This window comes from Lissotriton vulgaris, chromosome 1_1 (assembly GCF_964263255.1).
Source record: "Lissotriton vulgaris chromosome 1_1, aLisVul1.2, whole genome shotgun sequence".
Lineage (NCBI taxonomy): Eukaryota > Metazoa > Chordata > Amphibia > Caudata > Salamandridae > Lissotriton > Lissotriton vulgaris.
In genome coordinates this window covers 794,053,215-794,077,896 of record NC_141685.1, presented here as the reverse complement: position 1 = coordinate 794,077,896, position 24,682 = coordinate 794,053,215, and the positions used below count along the sequence as shown (strand labels likewise).

At 46.4% G+C, this 24,682-nt stretch overlaps 1 protein-coding gene across 1 annotated transcript in view; it reads right to left on the bottom strand.

The window, feature by feature from the left end:
* LOC147747844 (protein Cryzl2-like) overlaps nucleotides 1-24,682 on the bottom strand; it is a 183,676-nt gene that overhangs the window by 5,180 nt on the left and 153,814 nt on the right. Inside the window, exon 9 of the mRNA XM_086956501.1 lies at nucleotides 22,759-22,987. Within this exon, the coding sequence (XP_086812627.1) occupies nucleotides 22,759-22,987 (229 nt within the window). The remainder of the gene's footprint in view (nucleotides 1-22,758; nucleotides 22,988-24,682) is intronic.

Below are 24,682 nucleotides of genomic sequence, written 5' to 3'. Positions count from 1 at the left end.
CTTCTCCAGGAAGCATGTATCAAGCAAGATCATCAAGCCGCCACGTCTTGAAGGCTGTGCTACTGACATCAGAATACATGACCGATATACACCCTGATCAGCCTGGAAGTCGCAATTGCTAAAGTCATCTACTAGCTCGTGATCAGCTAGCCGGCCACAACTGCCGAGCTTACATCGTTTCTGCATCCACTCTGGGAAAGCCGTAATTGCTCACGATGGGAAGCTGTCATCGGATGCCACTGCACCATGATCCCCCAGAGTTGTCAGGCTCCCAGCAAGGCCACTGCATCCCTAAGAACTCCAAAGAAGCAGCCGCAAGAGTGGGACTGCTATAGACTTCTATTCTACATGAACAAAGAGCCCAGGTGCCAAAAACAGGTAACCATGGGGCATAACGGAGGATGAAAGAGATTGGGAAGCGGGCTAAGGTGTGATGCATTGACTAAGAATTTTCCTGTATGAGTAGTACATGGAGGAAAAACAAAATGAATTGTTGAGTGCATATGTACCTTGTGAGTAACTGCATCTGAGTCTAATAAGCAGTGTCCCAGATTAGACACCACAGATCATGGGCACTGGGGAACTCTGTTAGCAAGGAGTGGGCACTGAATGATGTAGCACCTAGTATCAGAAGCAGGCTTTCAACCCTCTACTGGAATCCTTTAATTGCACTGTGTAGTATTATGTAACATGATTGAAGTACTTTAACTCAAAAAACTAGCACTGGGCTGGACAAACAAGTTACAGACATTCAGAAATGTTCTTTCTGGTGGGTGATCTCTCTAACTGCAGTTTTCCCACCTTTAGAATATTTCAGGTGCCAGACGGGTCTGCAAATCTCTCAGCAATAACTCCAACTCTCCAACAGGTGGTGCTTTGTGACTCTTTAGTAATCTTGCACTACCTCAGAAGTAACTGAGCAGGAATGACAATGACCCCTAGGGGGCAAATGAACTTGGCTGAAACATGTCGATCAAAGCAGAGAGGGTGACAGGGACGTTACTTCCCCAAGTACACCCGAAACATTTTTTTAACCCTGTCAGGAAGGACCCAGGAATAAAAAACAGAGAGGGTACCCTCCTAGATAGTTTTATGGTATTACTGCCTCTGCTAAGTGGATTCCTAGTGTTTTTTCAAAAAACAATTTGCACTCCACCCTGTATGTTGGCCTGCTGCAGGGTGTAGTCGCAGCCCTATGATGAAGCATACCACTATCTAGTGGGTGAGGGCAGTATTAACAAACCCCTAGGGTTTCCCACTCTCAAACTGTGCTAAACAAAATATATGGAAGCTTCCCCCTTTTTGTGTGAATAGAGTATCCATCAGACAGAGCGTTACCTAAGGTAAATACAATTTTCTTCTGTTGGATACTTCTAACACAGATTCCTCATCCTGAGAATAGACACCATAGCAATACCTCCCTAAAGTGGAGCATCTAGGGAGGGCATTCTCTAGGATGAATTGCAGAACATAGTGGTCAAAACATCTCTCTCTGCGGACTTAGTCATCAAAGCAGTAATTCTTCCTGACTGTATGCACCAACGGCCACGTCTTAACCTGGCAGATGCCCAGGACAGGCGCACCCATTGCCAGGGCAGTTGTTGCAGCTTTGGAAAGGGTGAGTTTGGCCCAAAGGCCTTTGGGTCTCTTTTCTCACCACGGTGTATCACAGGTTTATATAAAGGACTATCCACATCAACAGAGTCCTTTTCTGACCTACTGTGCCTTTGTTGCTGCCAGTGTATCCCACAAAGAGCGGATTATAAACGAGGTGGTCCCTTGAAGAGTACAATTTAAAAGTTCAGGGCTCTTTAGCCTCTCCTCCTCTTTTGATGGGTGCAGCAGAGCAAAGATGGCTGGTAGAGTAATCGAATGTACAAGACAGGAGGGTGATCCTATTTTTGGAGGAAGGTGGCTTACGTTACCAGCACCAATTGGTTTAGAAAGCAAGTGCTGTAGAGAGGTTGCACCAACAGTTCACCCAAAAGGCACACAGAAGTGATCATGATGAGAAATATTGTTTTAATTGTCAGGGACATAGGGAGTAACGATGCGCCATCTCGAATGGTTTATGCATGAGGAAGATAAGCACCAAATTGAGGTCCCAAAGTGGCAAACTAAAAGGTTGCAGAGGAAACATGAGCTTCAGACCTTTCAGAAAGCACACCACAACAGGTGATTTTAAAAGGGAAGTCTGAACTATAAAGCATAAAATTGCTGAAGTGGCTAGCATGTAACTATTCTGTACATACTCAAAGGCTTTGCTGGGTCAATGACAAAATAAACAACAATATATCAGAAAGTTTTGCCACCAGAGGATCATGTGACAGATGCCATACAAGACCGCAAACTTCTCCCAGCAACCAGCCTGAATGGATTTAGTTGATAGACGTGCAGCAGCAAGGATGTCATTCAGTAAGCGAGGTAGGACATCAAAGGAACTCAACTATCCCAGCTCAAGCTCCAAGCATGGAGGTGTGGGTTATCGGGATTCTTTGGTGACGAGGTCCACGCAGGAAGGATGAAATTCAGGAAACTTTATTGAAGAGAATTACATGTATAGCAAGTAGTTAGGTTCTGTAGAGCAGGTAGTAAAGCTCAGTGTAGCAGCCCCACCAGGAGCAGCCTGTCTGCTGCTCAGCCCAAGATCAAATGTCACTTCACCTCACAGTCTCCCAGCATCCCGAGGCACATCATGACTCCAACATTCTATTGAGCACACAGCACAAACACTGGCTGAGCAGGAGATGTAACTCATATAACATTAACAAGAGCAGGATACTACAGATTCGTGTATAGGACCCTGTCCTTTTGCTGAGACAGCAAAAGACTCTACACATCTGGTTATCATACCCTCTTGACCCAATCTGTGGCTATAAAGATAATTTGGGCCTCAATCTGTCCTGTCTTTCGAGGCAGGACAGGTAACGGTGGGAATGCACACAGTAGACCGGTGTCCCTTCGCAGATAGAATGCATTTCAAAGTGACTCTCTTGGAGGAAACTGTAGACAGCAATTGTTTTGACATAGCATATTCTTGGTAGTGGCAAACCATTCCTGCCAGGGCACGCCCCACTATTCGAAGACAAAACCTCTGAAGGAAGACACCTTTTGGGGCCCACCAGCCAACATCCACTCAGGTATTCAGGGATCCTGACAGGAGGTGGCCACCTCCAAAGGTGCAAGGCCTCCTAGCCTAAGATCTCGGAACCCACTCTGCCCTGCTTGTTGCAGTGCCAAATGACCGCTGTGTTGTCTGTGAGGACCTACATCAGCCTCCTCTGGAAGGCCAGAAAAAACAGGGGCCATACCCAACATTCCTAGAAACCAGGGTAAACAGGAGTATCAAACGAAGTGGTATTCCTACGGATTCATTTGAATACAATGATACTTTGGGGAGCCTCAATAAGTGATGGTGGAACCCCTTAAATAAATAATTGAACAGTACATCATGTAGCTGAAAAGATTTCTATGAGCAAAAAAAAAATGACATAAATAGGCGTAAACATTTGGCAATAGGAGCTCTACTGAAGGTGCAGTGCAAGTGAACAGTGTGAAAGTGATGAGTGTCCAGAAAGAGTATATACAATGGTCAAAACTGCAAAAGATGTTGAATACCGGACATGTTATTAGTTCGGGAGCATGATATTCACAGTTAACGAGTGACCAAGTAGAAAGCTGTTGACGTTTAGACCCCCAAAAGACCTTAGAGTAGGTCTTTCTCAGGACAAAGAATGGGTAGCACCCTATAGCAAAAAACGTTGTAGTCTACAAGTACATAATAAGTCTGGTAATGGAAGTAGCGAGAGTAGTATCCCTTGCCCCCTTTTTGAGTCTGGCTCCCATTTGATGACACCATTAGCGAACCAGAGGTTGTCTTCTTGCATTAAGATAGAGGTGTGGGCTACTAAAATTTGTACTGGTGGGCGAGAATATGAGGCGGGAAGTAATTAAAGTAGGCGTAACCCCTTTGAACAACCTGTAAAGCCTACAGCTCTGATGAAATGTGAGATTCTGGCCCCTACCTGCTGCATTTGGATTTGAGAGGTAAACTCAAAGAGGCTTGAGGAGGAGAGGGGTGCTGCAGTACGGTAGGGGGAAATAGATGAACACAGCCTTCCATGCTATGAACAGGTTCAACCACCATCATGTCCTACTGCACCACAGAGAAGGTTTACATTGCCAGTATGCTATACAACAGGTTAAACCCTACATTTTTTGTACTGCGGGAGGAATTGGCGGGATGGTAAAAATAATGTCAAGGATTGTGCTATGGCTCAAGTATCTTTAAATTACTCAAAGATTTATATCTGTCAGAAGGCATGTTCGTGAGGGATGTCTTCAGAAAATCCAGTTGTTCACATCCAAGCACTAGGCTGGTGGCTTTAGCACGGCCTAAGCAATCTGTGCTTTCCAGATCAATGAGCAGTACATATTTTGCGGCATCATGTCCATTCTCAATCTTAGGCAAGAGACTACCTGAGGTCTACTGGGACAGCTAGTAAGATCTTGTTGGCCATATCCCTCAAAGCTTGACCAGATGACGCAACACATTCAATAAGTGAAGGCCAAGGCAAGCTGACAAAAAATTCTTTTTACCAAAGGCATCAACACAATTTGATTTCATGTCATAGGGGATCGGGAGTGGGGGGCGGTTTGTGGGGAAGGCATTTTGATTCTATGGCAGGACCGGAGGCTTCGGATTATGCTTTTCTTCCTTCGCTATTTATTATTACAAGAAAACACAGCAGCCTCAGAAAAGCATCCAGAAACATTTGAATGTCTATATAAACTACAGCTCCCATGAGCCCGTCATAACAGTCCATAATGTAGTCCTTCCACCATGTCTACAACGTGTAGATAACCGGTCCCTCTTCACACTTCCTCCTCTTTCTTCACTGCTCACGCAGCCAGTTAAGTGCCTGATTGTTTTTCTACTTTCTTATTGTTCTGGTGCTGTCTCGCCGTCTGTTCAAGGGACGGGGGGACGGGGGCTCGTTTATACTGTGTATATTCTTTTCAGAGCCCCTCTTTCGCAGGAGCGCGTTTGCTCCTTACGCGACTTAGTGCGGTGCATAAACACCCACTAGAGGGCGCCGCACGTCTCATTGCTCCTCCGCGCGCGCTCCTCACTCTGAGGAGCCCCGCTGAGGAAACGGTCTTGTGCCGGAGCTTTGCCCTCGCCGCCCTGCTTACGCCCGGTTACCGGGTCTGTATTTGTCCCACTGATTTACTGTTACGCCCCTTGTGGGTCTGTATTGCGGCTCGGACCGCGTGAAAAAACGACAGGCAGGTTTTTGCACCATTTTTTCAATAGAGTGTGGTCAACGGACGGTGGCGTGGCAAGACCCGGTCCTGTAAGGAGGGTCGGCACTTTGGGGGTTGGTGCAGCCCTGATTGCCAGTATCTTGGCCCATAAACGTATTGCAGTCCCTGTGGCCTGCCCATGATTGGTTTTGACACCCTCTGGAGGGGGTTGTGATTAGGGGAACGCTTGGGTCCTTTTTCCTCACCACCTGATTATGGACAACCAGGAGGGCTACTATGAGGAGGAGTCATACTCCTATTTAAATGATGAAGAGTTTAACCAGGCAGTAGATAGTTCAATATACCGTTGCGTGGCTGAAGTGGTGGGACCCATGGAGAATCGCCTTACAGAGCGCATTGTGGAGGAATGCGCTAAAATTGCGCAAACCCAGTCGGGAGCTCCTACTGGACTCCCGGGCCTGTCGGGTGAGGGCCCTCCTGTCCCGAAGAAGCCCTGCAGGGAAGGGACACCGGAAGGGGGGCAGGTGGTGGACAGAAGTACCTTTGAACATCTCAGGGACGCCTTTTTGGCTAAGGCGACTGCTGTCCCCTCCGCGCCGCTTTCTGCGCCTGAGCCCTCAGTGGCCTCCGGAACAGCCCCTCCACCTCAGGGATTAGACTCTCCGGACACGGATGATGAGGATGAGGAGTCAGTGCACTCGTGGCGCCCCTCGAGCTCGGCCACGGAGTTGCCCCGGGACAGTTCGGGCATGTTGGACCCGGATGAAATCATGCATCCACGGTTCGCGGCCTGGACGCCGGGGGACACGGTGGCGAAGTTTTTGGTGGGTCACCTGCGTAAACCGTTGGAGAAGGAGGCCAGGGGTTGCCTGAGAGGGGAGTGTCCGAGGCCCGCCCTGGAAGGTAAGGTGGCCTTGACACCAGAATTGGACGCTAAAATGGCCACCTTCCTTGCAAAATTCATGAAAGACCCGCGCAAAGGCATTGACCGCTCTTGGCGGTTGTGTCAAGACAAACTGTTGGACGCGGTGGGGCCCGCCACAAAGATCCTCGATATGGCGGAGGAGGTGAAAGCCACAGGTGCGGTTATTTTGCCCAAGTTCTTGTCAAACTGGGCGCAGCGGGTAATAATTTTCCTGGGCAATGCCAATTGCGCCCTGTCGACAGAACGCAGGAGGTCGTTACTAATCATGCTGGACCCAAAATTGGGGGATTTGGCTTCCTCGGAAGCGGGCGCGGTAGGCCAAGGTGGTCTCTTTGGGGAACCATTCATTAAGGAACTAGGGAAATTTGTGTCCACTTTTCCATCTTTGGACAAAGCCCAATCCAGTATCGACCGTGTTTTTCAGCAGCGTTTCTCTCAAGGGGCCGGTCGGGGTAGGGGCCGCCCGACCGGCCGTGGCGGACAGAATGCCAGTAATAGAGAGCAAGGCTCCAAAAGAGGCCAGTATCAAACCTCAGCCAATTTCACCAAATTTTACCCCACGAGAGGACAGCGCTTCGGCAGCCGAGGATTCCAGAAGAATTCCGTATCCAACAATCCCTGCCAATCAGATGTGCATTGGGGGTCGGCTGGCGGCTTTTTTCGAGGAATGGGCGCTGCTTACTGCAGACGCTTGGGTCTTACAAACCGTACGCGGTTTTCACATAGAGTTTTACGACCAACCCACTCAGGTAGGATCCCCACATCCCATGGTTTTTTTCAGAGCCCGACGCGCGGTTGATATTACGAGGAGGTCTCCGACTTGCTTTACAAGGGTGCCATTCGTCAATCAACACGCCATCCCTCTGGATTCCTCAGCAATCTGTTCCTGGTGGACAAGACGGATGGAGGCAAGCGCCCGGTCATCAACCTCAAAGAGTTCAATGGATGGTTGGTTTACCGGCATTTCAAAATGTAAGGGATTCATCTCCTGCGGGATGTGCTCCTTCCTCGGGACTGGATGGTGCGGCTGGACCTCAAGTATGCTTATCTGGTGGTCCCCATACATCCCCCTCACCGTCGCTTCCTGCAGTTTTGCTGGAGGGACAGAGTGTTCGAATTCACCGCCCTTCCCTCCAGTCTTTCTTCGGCTCCGTGTTGCTTCACGAAGGTGCTGCATCCGGTAGTGGAGTACCTGCGCGGGCAGGGCATTCGGATGATCGTTTATTTGGACGACATCCTCTTCATGGCCCAGTGTCCCGTGATTTTAACCTCCCAACTTCAACAAGCGGTCTCGCTTTTTCAGAGTCTGGTTTTCATCATCAACAGCTCGAAATCGGTTCTGGTTCCGTGTCAGAGAGTTACCTTTCTGGGCTTCGTCATCGATTCCGTTGAGGCTTCGCTCAGTCTGCCCACGCGGAAGATGGCCAAGATCCGGCATACGTCACGCCAGACGATTACGAAAGACCGGACTTCCCTTCGGCAGGTGGCCAGGGTAGTGGGGCTCCTATCGTCCTCCATACAGGCGATTTTCCCAGGGCCCTTGCATTACAGGGCGCTCCAGCAACTCAAGGCCCAACATTTTCGGAGGGGTGCGTCATACGATCAGATGGTACCCCTCTCGGCGGAAGTGAAAGAGGAGATGTCATGGTGGCTAACACATATGGAAGCATGGAATGCTCGGGCGATCTTCGGGTCGGTCCCGGACCTGGTTATAGAATCCGACGCCAGCAGGTTGGGTTGGGGCGCCCGGTGCGGAGATTTTTCCACAGGCGGCGTGTGGTCTTCAGAAGAACAGCAGTTGCATATTAACTGTTTGGAGCTTCTGGCCGGGTCTTTCGCAGTACACTGCTGGACCAAGGATTCGGCGAAGGCCTGTGTGCTCCTAAAGATGGACAATGTCTCGGCGGTTCGATACGTTAACCATCTGGGGGGTCCACGTTCAAAGGCGCTGGCAAATTTGGCGAAGGAGTTCTGGCACTACTGCCTCACGCACCACATATCGGTGACAGCGGAATATTTACCGGGTCAGGCCAATCAGGTAGCGGATTGGCACTCCAGATTTCTCCGGGATTCCAGCCAGTGGAGGCTGGATGCACAAGTTTTCCGGTGGCTGAACGATCGCTGGGGTTCATTCTCAGTGGACCTGTTTGCATCTCGGCTGGATTATCAGCTTGCAAGGTTTTTCAGTTGAAGGCCGGACCCTCTGGCGGAGGCCACAGATGCCTTTCTGCAGGACTGGAATCGAGAGAGACCCTTTGCGTTTCCTCCTTTCTCGATGGTGGTGCGGGCGGCGGCCCAAGTTCGCTGTCAGGAGGTGGAGCTTTTGTTAGTAACACCGCTCTGGAGATCTCAAGTCTGGTTTCCAGTTCTTCTGGAACTTTCTTGGGATTCTCCAAACCTACTCCCCCATTTTCCTCATCTCCTGCTCAATCCGGATCGAGAACCGCATCCTCATCGTTCAGGGTTCTCTCCGCCTCATGTCATGGAGGCTTTTAGGCACCGTTGGTCGCTCCCGGGCCTTTCGAGGTCAGCTGAGGTCCTGTTATCCAAAGCCTGGGCTTCCAGTACGGCGAAGTGCTACAAATCCGCTTGGACTAAGTGGATGCGTTGGTGTCTTCGAAGGGATATGGATCCCATGGTCAAAGGAATCGTTCCCATCTTAAATTTTCTGGCCGAATAGGCGACCAAGGGCCTCGCATACAGAACAATTAACGCTATGCGTTCGGCTATTTCGATGGGCCATCATCCGGTGGAAGGATCCCCGTGGGGGAACACCCTTTGGTTTGTAGGCTCCTGCTGGGCATTCGTCTCTCATTACCTCCGGAACCTAGGTATTCGGTCCTTTGGGACGTGAATGTGGTCTTCAACCTCTTTTTGTCCTGGCAACCTAACAAGTATTTGTCCTTGAAAGAACTGTCAGCTAAATTAGCTATGCTTTTGTGTTTAGTCTCTTGCCGGAGAGTCTCCGATGTCTGTGCTCTGGTGGTTTCAGCCCGGGTTTTTTCCCCGGAGGGAGTTACTTTCACGGTGGGACGCCACACAAAATCCGCGTCACGGGTTATATCATATCCGGCTTTTGTGGACGTCCCCAAATTGTGCGTTGTTCAGTGCTTAAAAGCTTATGAAGATATGACTCTGTACATTCGCCCTCCGGGCGAACAACAATTACTGATTGCCCTGCAAAAACCACACAAAGCAGTCTCTTCCCCCACCATTGCCACGTGGGTGCGATGGGTCATGCAAGAAGCGGGCATTGACACTAACCGTTTTGGAGCCAATTCTGCCAGGGTAGCCATGGCTTCGATGGCTTTTTCTGTGGGTGCTCGTCTAGAGGATTTGATGCGAGCGGCTGATTGGTCCTCAGATTCAACGTTCAAGAGGTTTAACTTTAAGCCGGTGGTGGATCTTGCTCAGTTAGTGGTGAGTAAGCTTTAAACGAGCATAATTCGAAGCCTTCGGTCCTGCCATAGAATCGAAATTTGCCTAGCTATCGTAACGGTAAGTTTCAATTCTATTAAGGACACGGAGGCGAGGATTATCCCACCCAGGAGTTCGCTGATCTCGAACCCACCCGTATGGCAGTAAGTAACTAGGTTTACGTTGATACATACTAATGACAATGCATATCTAATGTCAAATTTGATGCTATTCCTCTGTTCTTTGACTGTAAGTGAGGTTGTTTTTGCAACGCTTACGATGTCATTTTTTCTACTAGGGAAAGACTGTTCCAAATAGGATCAATGAGCGGAGAGCGTAATCTGCGCGAAGAAAGAGGAGGAAGTGTGAAGAGGGACTGGTAATCTACACGTTGTAGACATGGTGGAAGGACTACATTATGGACTGTTATGACGGGCTCATGGGAGCTGTAGCTTATATAGACATTCAAACGTTTCTGGATGCTTCTTTGTTTTTTTCATATAAGCATTGATTGAAGCTTTCTGAGGCTGCTGTGTTTTCTTGTAATGATAAATAGCGAAGGAAGAATAGCATAATCCTCACCTCCGTGTCCTTAATAGAATTAAAATTTACCGTTACGATAGCTAGGCAAATTTCGATTCACCTTACTAGCCGATGCTTAATACGGCTTTCAGGCCTAGGGTGTTTTGTCAGGTAATGAGGATCCTCTGTGGCTTGTATGGGTTGTCTGGCCAAAGGTTGACAGACTCTAGGAGCCGAGCATGTTTTTGACCAGATGATCACGAAGGTGCTTGTGACTCTTATTAAATGGCATTAGAGGCTTTTATTTAGACAGTCCTGTTTGTATTATGTCAGTCAGCAAATTGGCTTTGGTTTCAACCACAGGCAGTTTTACATCAAGCGCCTTTGCTGTTCTGCATACTATGGCGAAGGAGGCGTTCTCTTTCTTTGGTGGATCAGATGGTAAGTGCAGCTTGATCTCTGGGGAAGTGTCTGACTGACATTCTGTAGGTTTGGGTAAAGTCCTTCATCAGAGTAATGAGGGAGTAGCAGATTGTGCGCCTCCTCTACATCATTAATGTAATTAAGAATGCTTTGTAGACCAACCCAGGAACACATCAGAATCAGAGCCAAATATGGTCTTGAGCCTCTGGAAATACTGGCATTGTGGAGGAAACGGAGTATCTGGTTGAATGAACACTGGCTGAACCTTGGTAATCTCATAGCACAACATAGTTCTGGCATGGGCAGATGTTGGTTCGAAGTCAGAGACCTGTGTCTGAATCAATTCCAGTGCAAGTATGGCAGGGAGTAGTATGGACCTTGCAACTGAAGTGGAAGCTTCGGTCAGAGACGGTATGCCTGGGGAGAACCCACTGGTGGAAGTCCGTATGGCCTAAACATGAACCACAGGGAGCAAGTAGCATCTGAAATATAGGCAGCATGGCCTCCCTGAAGGCAATAATTTGCTGCAGGGTCAATGATGGAGTATGGAACTTGGGGTGTACTAGAAACAACCAAGGCACTGGGTTGGATTTGGAAGATACCAGAGGCAAGGAACACATTAAGTGCTGCCCTTCTGACTTCTCACTTGAGTTTGAGTTTCGGAAAGGGTTCGAGATCCGCTTGACTTTCTTGTGTTTACGACGAGTTTTGATTTTGACTTATTGAAGAATTTGGGCAAAAGTGGAGCTTCATGCAGAACCGTTTGGGAGCACTCTGGCAACTTGGAGTGGGAGCAACACCCCAGTTTCGAACGGGACTTCTTCTTGTGCTTGGCACCATAGAGTTTGCCTCCCACGCTCTCATTGCTTTTGGGTGCATGAGAGTCCATTTCTCACATAACTTCCATTCAGGACAGAAGCCAAGGCACAAAAAACACATGTTGAGCAGCTCTGTAATCGACAGTTGCTTCCTGCAGTCATAACTTAGATCCAGGAAAACATCATACCCAGTAAACTGAAAGATTTTTGGAGTCACTGGAGGGTCGACAGTTTGAGGGGCAAGCTCTGGATCCGAATTAAAAGGTGCTTAAATACAGAAACTTACTTCAGCGCTCAGGGGTGGCACCTATTTGCAACCCCACTCTGTCACATGGCTGTCAGCGCACAAGAATCTTTGCAAAGAGAAATTTTCAGATCCAGCCTGGCATCAGGGATATTCTAAAAGGCAATGAGTCTGATTTTTATTTATTTATTTGAGGTTTTATATAGCACGAACATGACCCGTTAGTGTATCAGAGCGCTTTACACGGATAAACGCGTTATGTACAGGAAAAGCAAAGGCAAAATACAAGGAAGGGGGTTAGGGAATTGACTACAGTAGGACAAAACCAGAGTTATGAACAATAAACATTACAGTTCCAAAATTAGCAAGTGACATGTCATCGATAAAAAGAGGAAACCAGCAAATGTATACAAGTGATAGTAAAAGGCAAAGAGAACCGGCAGAATATTAGGAGGAGTGAGAATTGATGCACGGAGAGGGACAAGCAATATGGGAGATTATGCACAGAAACAAAGCCATGAAAAAGGTGGTATGCTCAAAGAAGGAGAGTTATTGGATGAATTTGCTCATTAGGAAGGTTTTCGTTTCCTTTTTGAAGAGCAACAGAGAAGGTATTCTTCTGATGGCGGTAGGTAGCGAGTTCCAGATTCTTGGTGCAGACCCAGAGAACACTTGGTTATATGCTTTTTATTGTGGAAGCGGGGTGGTAGGAGCACACTGTCTCTGGCGGACCCGGAGTTTCTGGATCTCCCAGATATCACAATTTTCTGGGCGAGATATGCCGGGGAGTTCATGTACAAGGTTTTGTGAGTGATGCAGGCCAGCTTGAGCTGGATTCTGCTTTCAAGAGGAAGCCAGTTCAAGGCCTTCAGATGTGGTGAAATGTGGTCAATTTTTTTTAACCATATAAGAGTCTGGCTGCTGCGTTGAGGCAAGCTTTTAGTGGGGCCGTTGAGGTCTTTGGTAGGCCATATAGGGTAGAGCAGCCGTATTCAATTCTGGAGATGACTAACACCGGAACTGCGGTTTTTAGGTCAGCGGTTTCAAGGAAGAGTTGTAGTTTTCTCAAGTAGCTCAGATGGAACCTGGCAGTTTGGGCCATTGAGTTGATGTGTTCATGCATATTCACGTTGCTGTCCAAGGTTATCCCAAGAGATTTGGCAGAATCCACTATAGTCGGTATGCAGTTGAGTGCTGTGATCAAGTTAATCCATACTTAATCTATAGTCTGATATTGAAGTATTCATCAGTAAATACTGTAGATTATCTGTTGGTTGATTGTTGTGTTCTATGCTCTTGCCCCCTCTTTTTATCCTGGCAACCTAACAAGTATTTGTCCTTGAAAGAACTGTCAGCTAAATTAGCTTTGCTTTTGTGTTTAGTTTCTTGCCGGAGAGTCTCCGATGTCCGTGCTCTTGGAGGTTTCAGCCCGGGTTTTTTCCTTTCCTGAAAAGCATGTAATCGAGTGCCCTTGCTACACTGAGAGTAAAGGGTTGTACTTAGCCCAGTTTCTAGAACCACAGGAGGAACTACACCAGTGGCAAACAAACTAAAACACCACAGTTGGGGCCCAGTAGCTGCTGTTTGCCCGGGCACCCCTTCCTCAATTCGGGGCCTGAGATCAAAGTCTCACCAGGCGCCTGATTGAGCCTTGGTGAGTAAAGATGTGTTGGGTGGTACTGGTGTACAGGGAGCTGAGAAGGAGTTCAGTCATAAGTTAGAATGCAATGAAGCACTGAGAGTTTTGCGTCAGAACAGACAACTGCTCCTGTCCTTGCTAGCAGAAGGACATTGCAGGTTACTTCATCAGAATGCTCAGTGGACCACGGGTCTCATACCTGGGAAGAGACCATGTCGATCAGCGAAATGAGGAAGAAAGATCAAATCCAGAAATTCCAAGAAGTCAAGGAAAGGGGGTTGTGATAGAAGGAAACTGAACAGTAACAAAGAAGAAAAAGGCAGCAATTAAGCAGCTGAATCAATTCCATCAGGATGGAGTCACCAAGATAAAAAAAAAAGAAATCGATTCATGAAAAAGACAGAAAAGGGCACACCCTGTCATGTTATAAGACACATCAGCCTACCCCACCCCCCTCAGCCTACCAAAGCTAAATGATTATATCTCAAAGGTTTTCTGGCATTAGTGGCGGACCCTGTACCTTAGCACACACAGATGGATGGTCTAAGTCTCAGCTGGAGTGGCAATCGTGCCTCCGGACACTTGCTCAGTGTTTTTTTTTAGAACTCTCGTCCTTAGTTATGTGACAAGCCATGTGTGCTCACAAATAGCAGCTGCATTCTCTTGCTATGTCTGGGCGCTAGAGTCTGACAGAGAGATTAACAAGGGATATTGTTGTTTTACCTTGTCTACAGTTTTCAGAAGACATGCAGGTTCGGTGTGAAAATATGTGGCACAAAAGCAAGCGTGTTGATATAGTAACAGGTTCAAAGGAAAATTAGGCCTACAACCATGTACAACCAGGCCAACAAGGGAAAAACGACAATGGGTCATGTAGGAAACACACAACAAGATGAAGAATAAGACACACCACTCGAGGGGGAAAACATGGCGGCCGCTTGCTAATGCGGTGCGCTCGTCTCTGACGGAGTCTCCTGTTAAGATGCCCCGGCTGTGGGTGTAGATGTACCGGTCACCACGGACTGGTGGGAGACGGCAAGCTAAGGCGTTGGAAAACATCGCAAGCTTACCTGGGAGATTACTTCCGAGGCTGGACGGGCTGGAAAGCAGTGCGGTGCGGTGAGCAGTGAGTGGGCGGTGAGCGGGTTGTGTCGAGCTCACCCAAGCAGTTACGGGATCAGCGGGATTAACGGCATAGAGACGCCGAGGCACTCCGGACCGTCAGAACACCAGACCGGCGTGGATACGACGGCAGTCAGAGCCGTCGATGTGTTGGGGGCGGGCTCTCCTCCCTGCGCCCTACCGCTGGGGAGACGCAGCCGTGGAGCTGCGAAGAAGCCGAAGGGCAGTTACACACGGCGTTTCTGCAAAGAGAGTGGCAGCAAACACGTGGTGCGGTAAGGGGGGCCAGCAGGGTGGGAAATTGTTGATGGGGGAAAAACAGCCCACTGACGATTGTGGCCTCTTAGATAAACAGGATTGTAGCGCCTGGCAGAATTTAGCCCTCGCACCCACAGTCTTTAGCTTTAAAGCATATTTACAAGCCCCCACCCAGGCAATCAGTGAGACCCCAGGCATAAAGACTGCTGGAGCCCTGGGGAAACGGAAGGCTAAGGGGAAAGGAAAAGGGAGTAATAAAGACAAGGACTCAGGAGTCTCTACAAGGCTTAGGGATATAAGCCAGGTACAATAACCCAAAAGAAGCCCAGGCGAACAGCCTGTCACAGAGTCTGAACCAGAGTCAGAGGCTGTATCTGACACAACACAACCTCCTGTCCTAAGGGTGCCGAGGAGGGGTAAGGGGTATCAGCTACGGTACACCGGCCCAAAGGAATTACCCCATAAGGCGAGTCAGAACAAGGGTGATTGCAAAACAAAAATTTGCAAAGTCTCCCGAATTACACCTTCATTGAAGTCCTATTTCAAGGTCCTGCCTCAGGTTCTCAACATAAATCAAAAACGGGATAACACACAACCCGTACCCACGTCAGTTGAAGCCCTCGAACCTACAACCACACTCAGTAACTTTGGGGCAATAGAAGTGGCAGCAACGGGGGTAGTAGTGCCGGCTGGTGGTGCAAAGATGGGTGATCCAGCAGAGCAGGTCACCAATACGATGCCCCTTATAGACCATCAAGTTACTATTTCAGTAGAGACAGAAAGGGCGACTAAAGAGCCAGATCAATGTGTAGGGGGGAACGAAGAAACTGAAAGTGATGACACCCTTCAAGTCCTACTTCTCAGCATGAGGAAGGAGATCAGAAGTGGGTTTGAGGAGTCAAAAAAATGTTTCGAGGAATCGAGACAAATCCAGTCAGAGATCCGCACAATGTGTGAAAGCTTGGAGACTAAAGTAGACGGTCTCTCTCTGAGAACTGGAAGCCTAGAGTACTCTGTCGGCGAACTTAAGGCAAAATTGGAACATGCTGAGACTAAGATTCAGACTCTACGATGAGAGGGCGATGCAGTTAAAGAGAGGGTTGAGTCTCTTGAAAATTTTTCAAGAAGAAATAACTTGAGGCTGCTAAAAATTCCGGAGGGGAAAGAGGGAGGAGAAATAAAGAACTTTGTGGCAACCATACTTAAAGACTCCCTTAATAAGGAAGAATCTTTGTCTGAAATAGAATCTGACATTCAGAGGGTACATCGGGACCCCTTCCGTCTTAAATCAAGCAGAGCCAAGCCAAGGAATAGCTTGGTGAACTTTCTAACATACTCACTGAAAGACAAGATACTGACCCTAGCATTGAAAGCCAAGACCCTGAAAGCCTCAGACTTCACTTTTGAAGTTAGGTCTGACCTATCCAAAACCACTCTAGACAAGCAATGGGAATTAGGCCAGCGGATGGAGAAGTTCAGGAGTTTGGGAGCCACTGTTCAGATGCGATTCCCTGCCTTTCTAAGGATAATGTATAACAACAAAATGTATAATGTCAAGTCTCCTTTCGAAGCTGATGAGTTATTAGTTACTATCAGTGAACACGCAAATCCCCCTGGTCACTTGTAAAAAGCCTGCTAATAACAAAGGAAAATATAAGAGCTAAAAAAAATTTTAAAAAGGGGCCTGAAGCATGAACAAAAATTTAAAAAAAACACGGAGACAGAAATAAACATCAATGCTTTAAAAAAAAAAAAAAGAAACATGGGGGGAATAAATAATGAGCACTTGGGTGAAAAAAGGGGGTAAAATATATATGATTAAAAAAACTTTTTTCAAAATAAGAAAAATTTGAAAATAAAAAAAAGAGGGTGGAAAAAAATTAATAAATAATTTCACTACAGATCTCCACCCCCCGCAAATTTAATGTTAAGAAGCCCTGAGTTATACCAATCTTATCTATGATTCCTATGATTCCCGCCTAATAATACCTTTGATATTCAAGGGTCATTAGAAGTAACAATATATCTTAATATAGATAACAGATAAGAGAATAAAACTATATTCCCGCCATCTGCCATTGCTTATAAAATACTAAGCATATTGACCGATAAAAGTGAAAATACGAGCATGAAACAGGAACAAGTCAGGGGACGACAAGCTGCCAAGACATCCAGCCAGAGTAAGTTGGGGGGGGGTTTCCAGGGGTGGGAAGGGGAAGGCAAAATATAAAAGTCCTTACAAGCTGAATCTTATCATCTTAAAAAATATAGATCCAAAGGTGTCTCACAATTATTGTTTGGTCAATACAGGAAATTATACAGGAAATGATAGGCAGATAACCGGTAATAAAATATTAGAGTTGTGGGATGATAAAATTACGATAAAGTGATAAAACTGATGTCAGATATTAAATTCTTATCCTGGAACGTCAATGGTCTGCGAGTAAGGGCGAGAAGAAATAAAATTTTACAGTATCTTAGAGACTCACCTGCGCAGATCATGGCGATTCAGGAGACACATCTAAACAAACAGGAGATTACGGACATACTTAAAAAATCTAAATGGGTTGATAAATTTGTAAGTACGGACCATAACGCCAGTATTCGTGGGACTGCCATTATTTTCAAAAAAGGAGCTAGGGCCCAGATCATGGACTGGAAAACAGATGCGAGCGGTAGATGGCTGATAGTTAATGCCCAACTGTACTCAAGGGGTTTCACTATCATCAGCTATTATGGACCTAACCAGGACGATCCCTCTTACCTAAATATTCTACAGAACCACCTGATTACTTGCTCTGACCCCATAATATGGATGGGTGACTTCAACCTTCTGTTAGATCCAAAACTAGATAAATCTCCCACCTCCAGAGCCGTAGTTCATAGTAACATGAGGGATACGCTCCTTAGCTGTATGTTGAACCTTGGGTTAAACGATCTTTGGAGACAAAGAGCTGGAAAAACCATGGGAGTCTTTCATAACTATAAATACAAGCAAAAATCGCGAATTGATTATGCCTTTCTCTTAAAGATCAGATAAAAAATGTAATATACTTGCCTCTGCATCTGTCAGACCACTCTGCTATTCTCTTCTCGCTAAAATCAGAGCAGGAACCTACGCATGCATCATGGTCTTTTGACCGAACAATACTATTAGAGGAAGAGGAGAAAGACCATCTGATACATGAAACCGCCTCCTTTTTAGAGCGTAATATTGGCTCTGCCTCATTGGTTAATGTATGGGAGGCCTGGAAAGCTTATATAAGGGGCTGCATTACTAATAGGGCCTCCTATAGGAAAAAGAAATACAGAGAGGCGATCTTAACTATAGAGCAAGATTTGACTCGTTTGGAGTCGTTGGACCAAGTTCCCTCAGATAACCAAGAGGAGAAAATAGAATTAAAAGTTAAATTAGATGCGCTATTGCAAGAAAGGCTGAATAAAAGATGGCAGGCCAGCAAACTCTCGCACTTTGAATACGGCGAACCTGCCAGAAAATTGCTAGCCTGGAAAATAAAAGCTGGCCAGACTAGAAATTTTATCAAAGAAGTGAGGGTGGCTGGGGAAATCGTCAACAGGACAACGGATACTGACATCGGGGAAGCTTTTAGTGATTTCTTTCGGAACATCTATACAGAAGAGCTTAACGCTAATCTAGACGATAGTGCTGAATGGCTGGATAAGATAACTCTCCCAAAATTGAACAGGTCCCAAAGAGAAAATCTAGATAAAGAAATAACGGAAACAGAAGTTGAAAATACTATCAAACAACTAACACAGGGCAAGGCCGCGGGACCGGATGGTCTCCCAGGAGAATTATTTAGGGTACTTAACTCTACTCTTACCCCGGTTCTTACGATCCTATTTAATAATATACTAATCAGAGGCGAGACACCACCAAGTTCCTGGGGGGAAGCAAACATAGCTTTATTATTAAAAACAGGCAAAGATCCAGTCGAGTGTGGATCATATCGTTCAATCTCGCTTCTCAATAATGACTATAAAATCTTTGCGTCAATCTTGGCTGCACGATTGGGAAGCGAGATTGGATCAATCATCCACCCCGATCAAAAGGGGTTTATTAGAGGCCGGCAATTGGCCGACTTAACATATGATTTAGTGGGAGCCGCTGACATTGCCTCAACTTTCTGCTTACCCCTGGCAACTATGACACTCGACGCCACAAAAGCGTTTGATAGGGTGAACTGGGCATATTTAAACACAACAATGGTCAAATTTCATCTGGGTCCCAAATTTTGCAGAGCCATCGGCCTATTATATAATGACCCCAGAGCCTCCCGTTTAGTAAATGGCACGCGAACAACTCCCTTTAAAATCAGCAGGGGAACAAGGCAGGGCTGTCCCCTATCCCCCCTCCTTTTTAGTTTATACGTAGAACCGTTTGCGCAGTCCATAAGGGAGGATACTAATATACCACATTTCCATTTTTCCGGCTGGGAGAAGAAGGTCGGTTTATATGCCGATGATATACTCATCTACACAATTGATCCCGCTTTGGCATTTCCTACAGTTATAAAGAAGGCGGAGGAATTTGGGAGATTCTCGGGATATGAAATAAATGCCGGGAAGACGGAAATAATGGTCTGGAATATTTCTAATCTCCAACTCCCGGTAAAATCCTCAATGAGGTATCTGGGAATAACAATAACTAAAGACCTGGATCATCTGGCTCAAAATAACTTGGCCTGGATCTCCCGCGAATCCCAAACCTTGATGAAATCTTTGTCCTTTCTCCCGCTTACCATCATTGGGAGAACCAGCCTGATTAAAATGAGTATTCTCCCGAAATATACATTCATTTTCAACACCATTCCACTAACTTTTGACACCAAACAACTTGCAAAATGCCAACAAAATATCAATTCATTTATCTGGGGCCATAAATCTAGCAGACTGGCATGGAAGAAATTAAGAAGAAGAAGAGAAAAGGGGGGGCTCGCCTTATCAGACTTGGAATGCTACGCCTGGGCGTTTCATTTGACCCATTCCAGGATGCTACTTAAGATCCCCTTGGAGAATGCATTTGGACATATGTTTAAGGCAAGGCTATTGGGTTCGGACCTTCCACTGAATGGCTTCTTATTTAAGTTCGGCCACCAGAAGTTTTTTTTAAAAGTCAGACTAAAGTCATTACTAGGCACCATAAAAGAATGATCCCAAATTAGATCTAAGGCTGGGATAGGATATCTATCTAATCATGCACCGATTTGGGATTTACCTGGGCTCTCACTACAACACTCCAATACAGTTAAAAGGGTCCTATTGGACGCGGGTATAACATGGTGGGGGCAACTACTGGTAGAAGGATCCCTTATGAAATGGGAACCATTCAAGCTCAGGGTAACATCATCACTCTCCTTGCTAGTATATATACAACTGGCTAGCTGGCTCCAAACTCAAACAAAGAAAAAAGCAATGATGGGTGAACACAGTCCCCTAGAAAACAACTTAGTGGAGAAACCCGTGGGAAGAAAGGAAGTCGCACTCTTCTATTGGCATATCATAGAGGATGGGGAGGGCGACCCCAATCTCCCGGTAAAACTCTGGGGAGGAGAGGGAGAACCGCATATGGAGGACATATGGGAGGAATCTTTTACCCTCCTCTATAAAATCATCAAGCCAGCATGGCTGAGGCGTAATCATTTCTTTACAGTACATCGGGCATACTACTCCCCCAAGAGGCTCTCGAAATTTCAACCCGGGAAATGCTGTAGTAAATGCTCTTATCCAGAAGCCTCAGATCTACATATGTTTTGGGAGTGCTCGAATATTGCTACTTATTGGCAAGAAATCAGGACATCACTCGAATCCATCCTCAGAACCCCCATCCCGTGGACATGGTCTTTAATCATCTTTGGCCTAAACAAGAACATCAAGGGTTTAGAAAGAGAATTCTTATTCTATGCTATCTTATTAGCAAGAAGAGAAATCTGTAAGAATCGGGTCAATATAAACTCCGCGACACATGCAGAGTGGCTGTCTTCACTATATGCAACATCGAAGGTCGACCTAACTAGAACATGTAGCCCTCGCTCTATGAGATTTTGGGATTTTTTGATTGAATGGAGAAGGTATAATTAGCCAACCCGGGGTTTTTTTTTTTTTCCCTGGGTTCGATGATTAGGCCTAAAATCTCCTTGTCCAAAGGGAGGCACCCCAATCCATACTGCTATCGGACTACTCGCCAACTTGGCCCGAATGAAAATTGTTCGTCCGGGCTCTGCCGGTGACATCTAGTCTGCCTTTCTTGGCACTGGAAGATTATCTATTGGCCTCTCGGTGCTACAGTGGCGATTGGGTCTTGTTGCTAGGAGCACCCCTGAATCGACTACATGGCTAATGAGGACAAAAAAAAAACAAAACAAAAATCCAAGATGAAGAATGAAACATATTTAGAGTACTGAAGGAAGCACAAGAAAAGAGAAGCCATAAACGTGAAATGGAGGAAGGAATCTCATTGAGAAGAAAGAAGCAACCTCTGATAGGAAGGGAGGAAAAAATCCGTACAAGAGGAAAGATAGAGCGAAACAAATCAAAATTGTAAACAAGAATTCGATACAACGACAGAAGGAAGCAGCGAGAAAAAAAACTTCAAATGGTGACCTTTGCTCAGCTCTGTTTTAGATCTGTAGAGAACCCCAGTTTCAACAACTCAAAAACAATGAAGTGTTAAAACCCTAAATAGTCAAGATAGCACATGTAATTCCGGAACACTGTTGAAGAGCAATATGTCTCTATTTTTTTCAAGTATGTCTACCTTTTATAAAAGAAAGACAAAGACACATCCAAATTAAACATTTAAACTGAGAATTGAGATTAAGCAGTCCCCTACACTCATAATAATGCTGGGCAGTCAAGATTCCTGCCTTGACACATTCCATGTTGATGACCATTTCTCAGGTTAAGGGGAATTGGTGGAGTAGTCCAGAGTAATATGACGTTGATGAGGTCGAAATTGCATTCCTCCTGCATCTAGTCTCATGGTACCTGAAGGCAAAGTTTTGACATTTTGTATTTCAAGCTGTACAAAGATCAATTTGATGCTAGGACACAAAGGCATTCCGTTGCAACGCATGCTTTTACCACGCATGCGTTACAACGTGAATTCCATCACCATGCATATCCTTTACCACGAAAATTCCTTTAACAAGCATACTTTTACAACGGTTTTCGTTGTTAAACTATGCATGTTAATGGCATAAAGGATATCTCCAATCCCTACAAGTTAACCCTAAAAATCTACCCTTAAAATTTACCCCTGCGTGACACCAACCCATCATTCCCCCTTACCTCTCCACTCCAAGCACTTCCGATTTGCGTTTTACATCATTAAGAGGAAACAGAAGAGTCTTTCCGTTTCCTCTAATGACGCCGATTGCCTCCACATCTTTTTTCTTCTTTAACTGAAAACGACGGAAACAGGTTTTTTGTTTCTTTTAGGGGGGAGACCCCCCAAGCCCACTTTTTTAAACCCCCACATTTTGGGGTGTGGGGGGGGGGGGGGCGGGGGAAGACCCCCCTAAGCACCCCCCCTTTTTTTTATCTTTATCACACATGCCTTTACTACGTATCTCGTTGTAAAGTTATGCGTGGTAAAGGTTATTCGTGGTAACCAAGCATGCGTTGTAATGTATGTGTGTTATGGTTATGCGTGGAAACGGAACGCGTTGTAGTGGCCATTTCCCAATTACTTGAGGATGAGTATGTGGGTATTGGTTGTGCAACAATATAATGTTATATTGATGCATTACGGATTTAAAGCTGCTGTGGTCACTACATCTTCAGATGTCCCCTCTATACAACACAGTCCTGAACTTGAAGTGGGCCAGTGGAAATCATTGTCCTCCTCCTCCCCATCCCAGCCACCTTTGGTTGTTGACACAGTAAGAACCTATGAACATCTCACTGATATTATTCGAACTTCCCAGACAGACTGAGACAATGATCATCCATGTTTCGCACTACATAACATGTTGATGTCAACTGACAGTTAAATAAATGAAAGATGTTGCAAAAGAAATAAAAGTTTAATTTCAAGAACATGCACTTTTGTATAGACATAAAAAAAATCTATTGTAAAGTGATAGACAAGTTCACTTACATTCTCCAGTTTAAACACAGCCCCGACATACGGCTGAATCCGGGCCTCTTGACAATGCTGGAGTACGGTTGAAATCGACCAGGAGAACAAGGGTGGGTCCATTTTTCTGTATCGGCCCCAGTATACTCCAAGAGCAGACACATTCCTCAGAAGAAGCTGATTGGTAGGAACTGAGGCGATGTTACCTCCTGCAAAACCCACCACCACAATCCTCCCCTCCCATTTCAGACTGCAGGAAAAAGAACAGACAACAAATGTTCAGGTTACAGGGTCAGGGGCAAACATCTTAATTCTTGAAAAATATACACCGACATTCCCAAGGTCAGTAGTATTTTAACAAATTGCATCTCAATTCAGTAGCATCAACAACACTGCCTTGATTTTGACATATCAAAATGGCTGCTCTCCTCAATGGACACAGGATGGAACAAGCATACCCTGCTCTCTCTGGAACACTCACATTGCTGAGTCTCTCTCACACTGCTGTCACTCTCGCACTGCTGTCCCTCTCGCACTGCTGTCCCTCTCGCACTGCTGTCCCTCTCACTCTGCTGTCCCTCTCACTCTGCTGTCCCTCTCACTCTGCTGTCCCTCTCACTCTGCTGTCCCTCTCACTCTGCTGTCCCTCTCACTCTGCTGTCCCTCTCACTCTGCTGTCCCTCTCACTCTGCTGTCCCTCTCACTCTGCTGTCCCTCTCACTCTGCTGTCCCTCTCACTCTGCTGTCCCTCTCACTCTGCTGTCCCTCTCACTCTGCTGTCCCTCTCACTCTGCTGTCCCTCTCACTCTGCTGTCCCTCTCACTCTGCTGTCCCTCTCACTCTGCTGTCCCTCTCACTCTGCTGTCCCTCTCACTCTGCTGTCCCTCTCACTCTGCTGTCCCTCTCACTCTGCTGTCACTCTCGCTGAGATATACAGCGATGTCTCACACTCACACACTTATCTTTCCCTCGCACACACACACTCCCTCAGGCATACACAGCTGCCTCTCTCTTTTACCCATACACAAACGGAGGTTGCTCTCTCTCTCACTCACACACACTGTTCCTATTGTGAAGCGCTCTGACACCTTTGGGTAAAGTCGGCTATAAAAACACATAAAATATATACATAAAATAAATAAACGCTGCTTTATCTCCCTCAGGCAGACACACCTGCCTCACACACACTGTCTCCCACGGTCTGTGGGTGCGCCGGGCACGGACTGCCAGTCACGTGACCTGCTGGATGTGGCGCTGAGTCACACGGACAAACCCTCCAGGATGGTGGCACCAGGGGTCGGACTGGGACAGTAAATAGAACCAGCACCTAAATAAACGCGGACCATGCAAGTGTTACAATGCACGTTCCTAATGGATAATTAAAAAGTTTTAAAAAATGCATATGAAATGCAATGACGGTAGCGAGTGGCCATGCAGCACTTTGCAGCTTCTTCCTACTTAAACTAGCGAGACCTAACAAGGCAGCGTGACGAAGCTTCAGAGAAGAAACTTCGTCACGACGGCCGTAATGCAGGCTACCATCTCCAGAGGGGCTGTTCCAAAAGCGGACAGGGCGGCAACATAAAACCCTCCTTTCTAATGGGAAGCCAGCGTTTACCATGAAGGCTGACGCTACCCAATAGAAAGGAGGGGCGGGGCTTAGGCTCCCTTTTTGTTTACAAGATCTCTCCGAGGGCGGGGCAGCTTTGCTGCCACACTCATGCGAGACCTAAAAACTAGGTAGGCTTTGGGTAAAATACCAGAAATTATGCTTTAACTTACTGAGCTGTATCAGGCCCAATCATGCCTCCTTCAATTCTAAATATCGAATAATACCTAAAAGCATCATTAAAAGCCAGAGCGTAGGGGGCAACTGAGAGATGGGACAGCTAATGAAGTTCGACAGGAACAAAGAGAAGACGGACTACAAACAGAAAACAAAGAA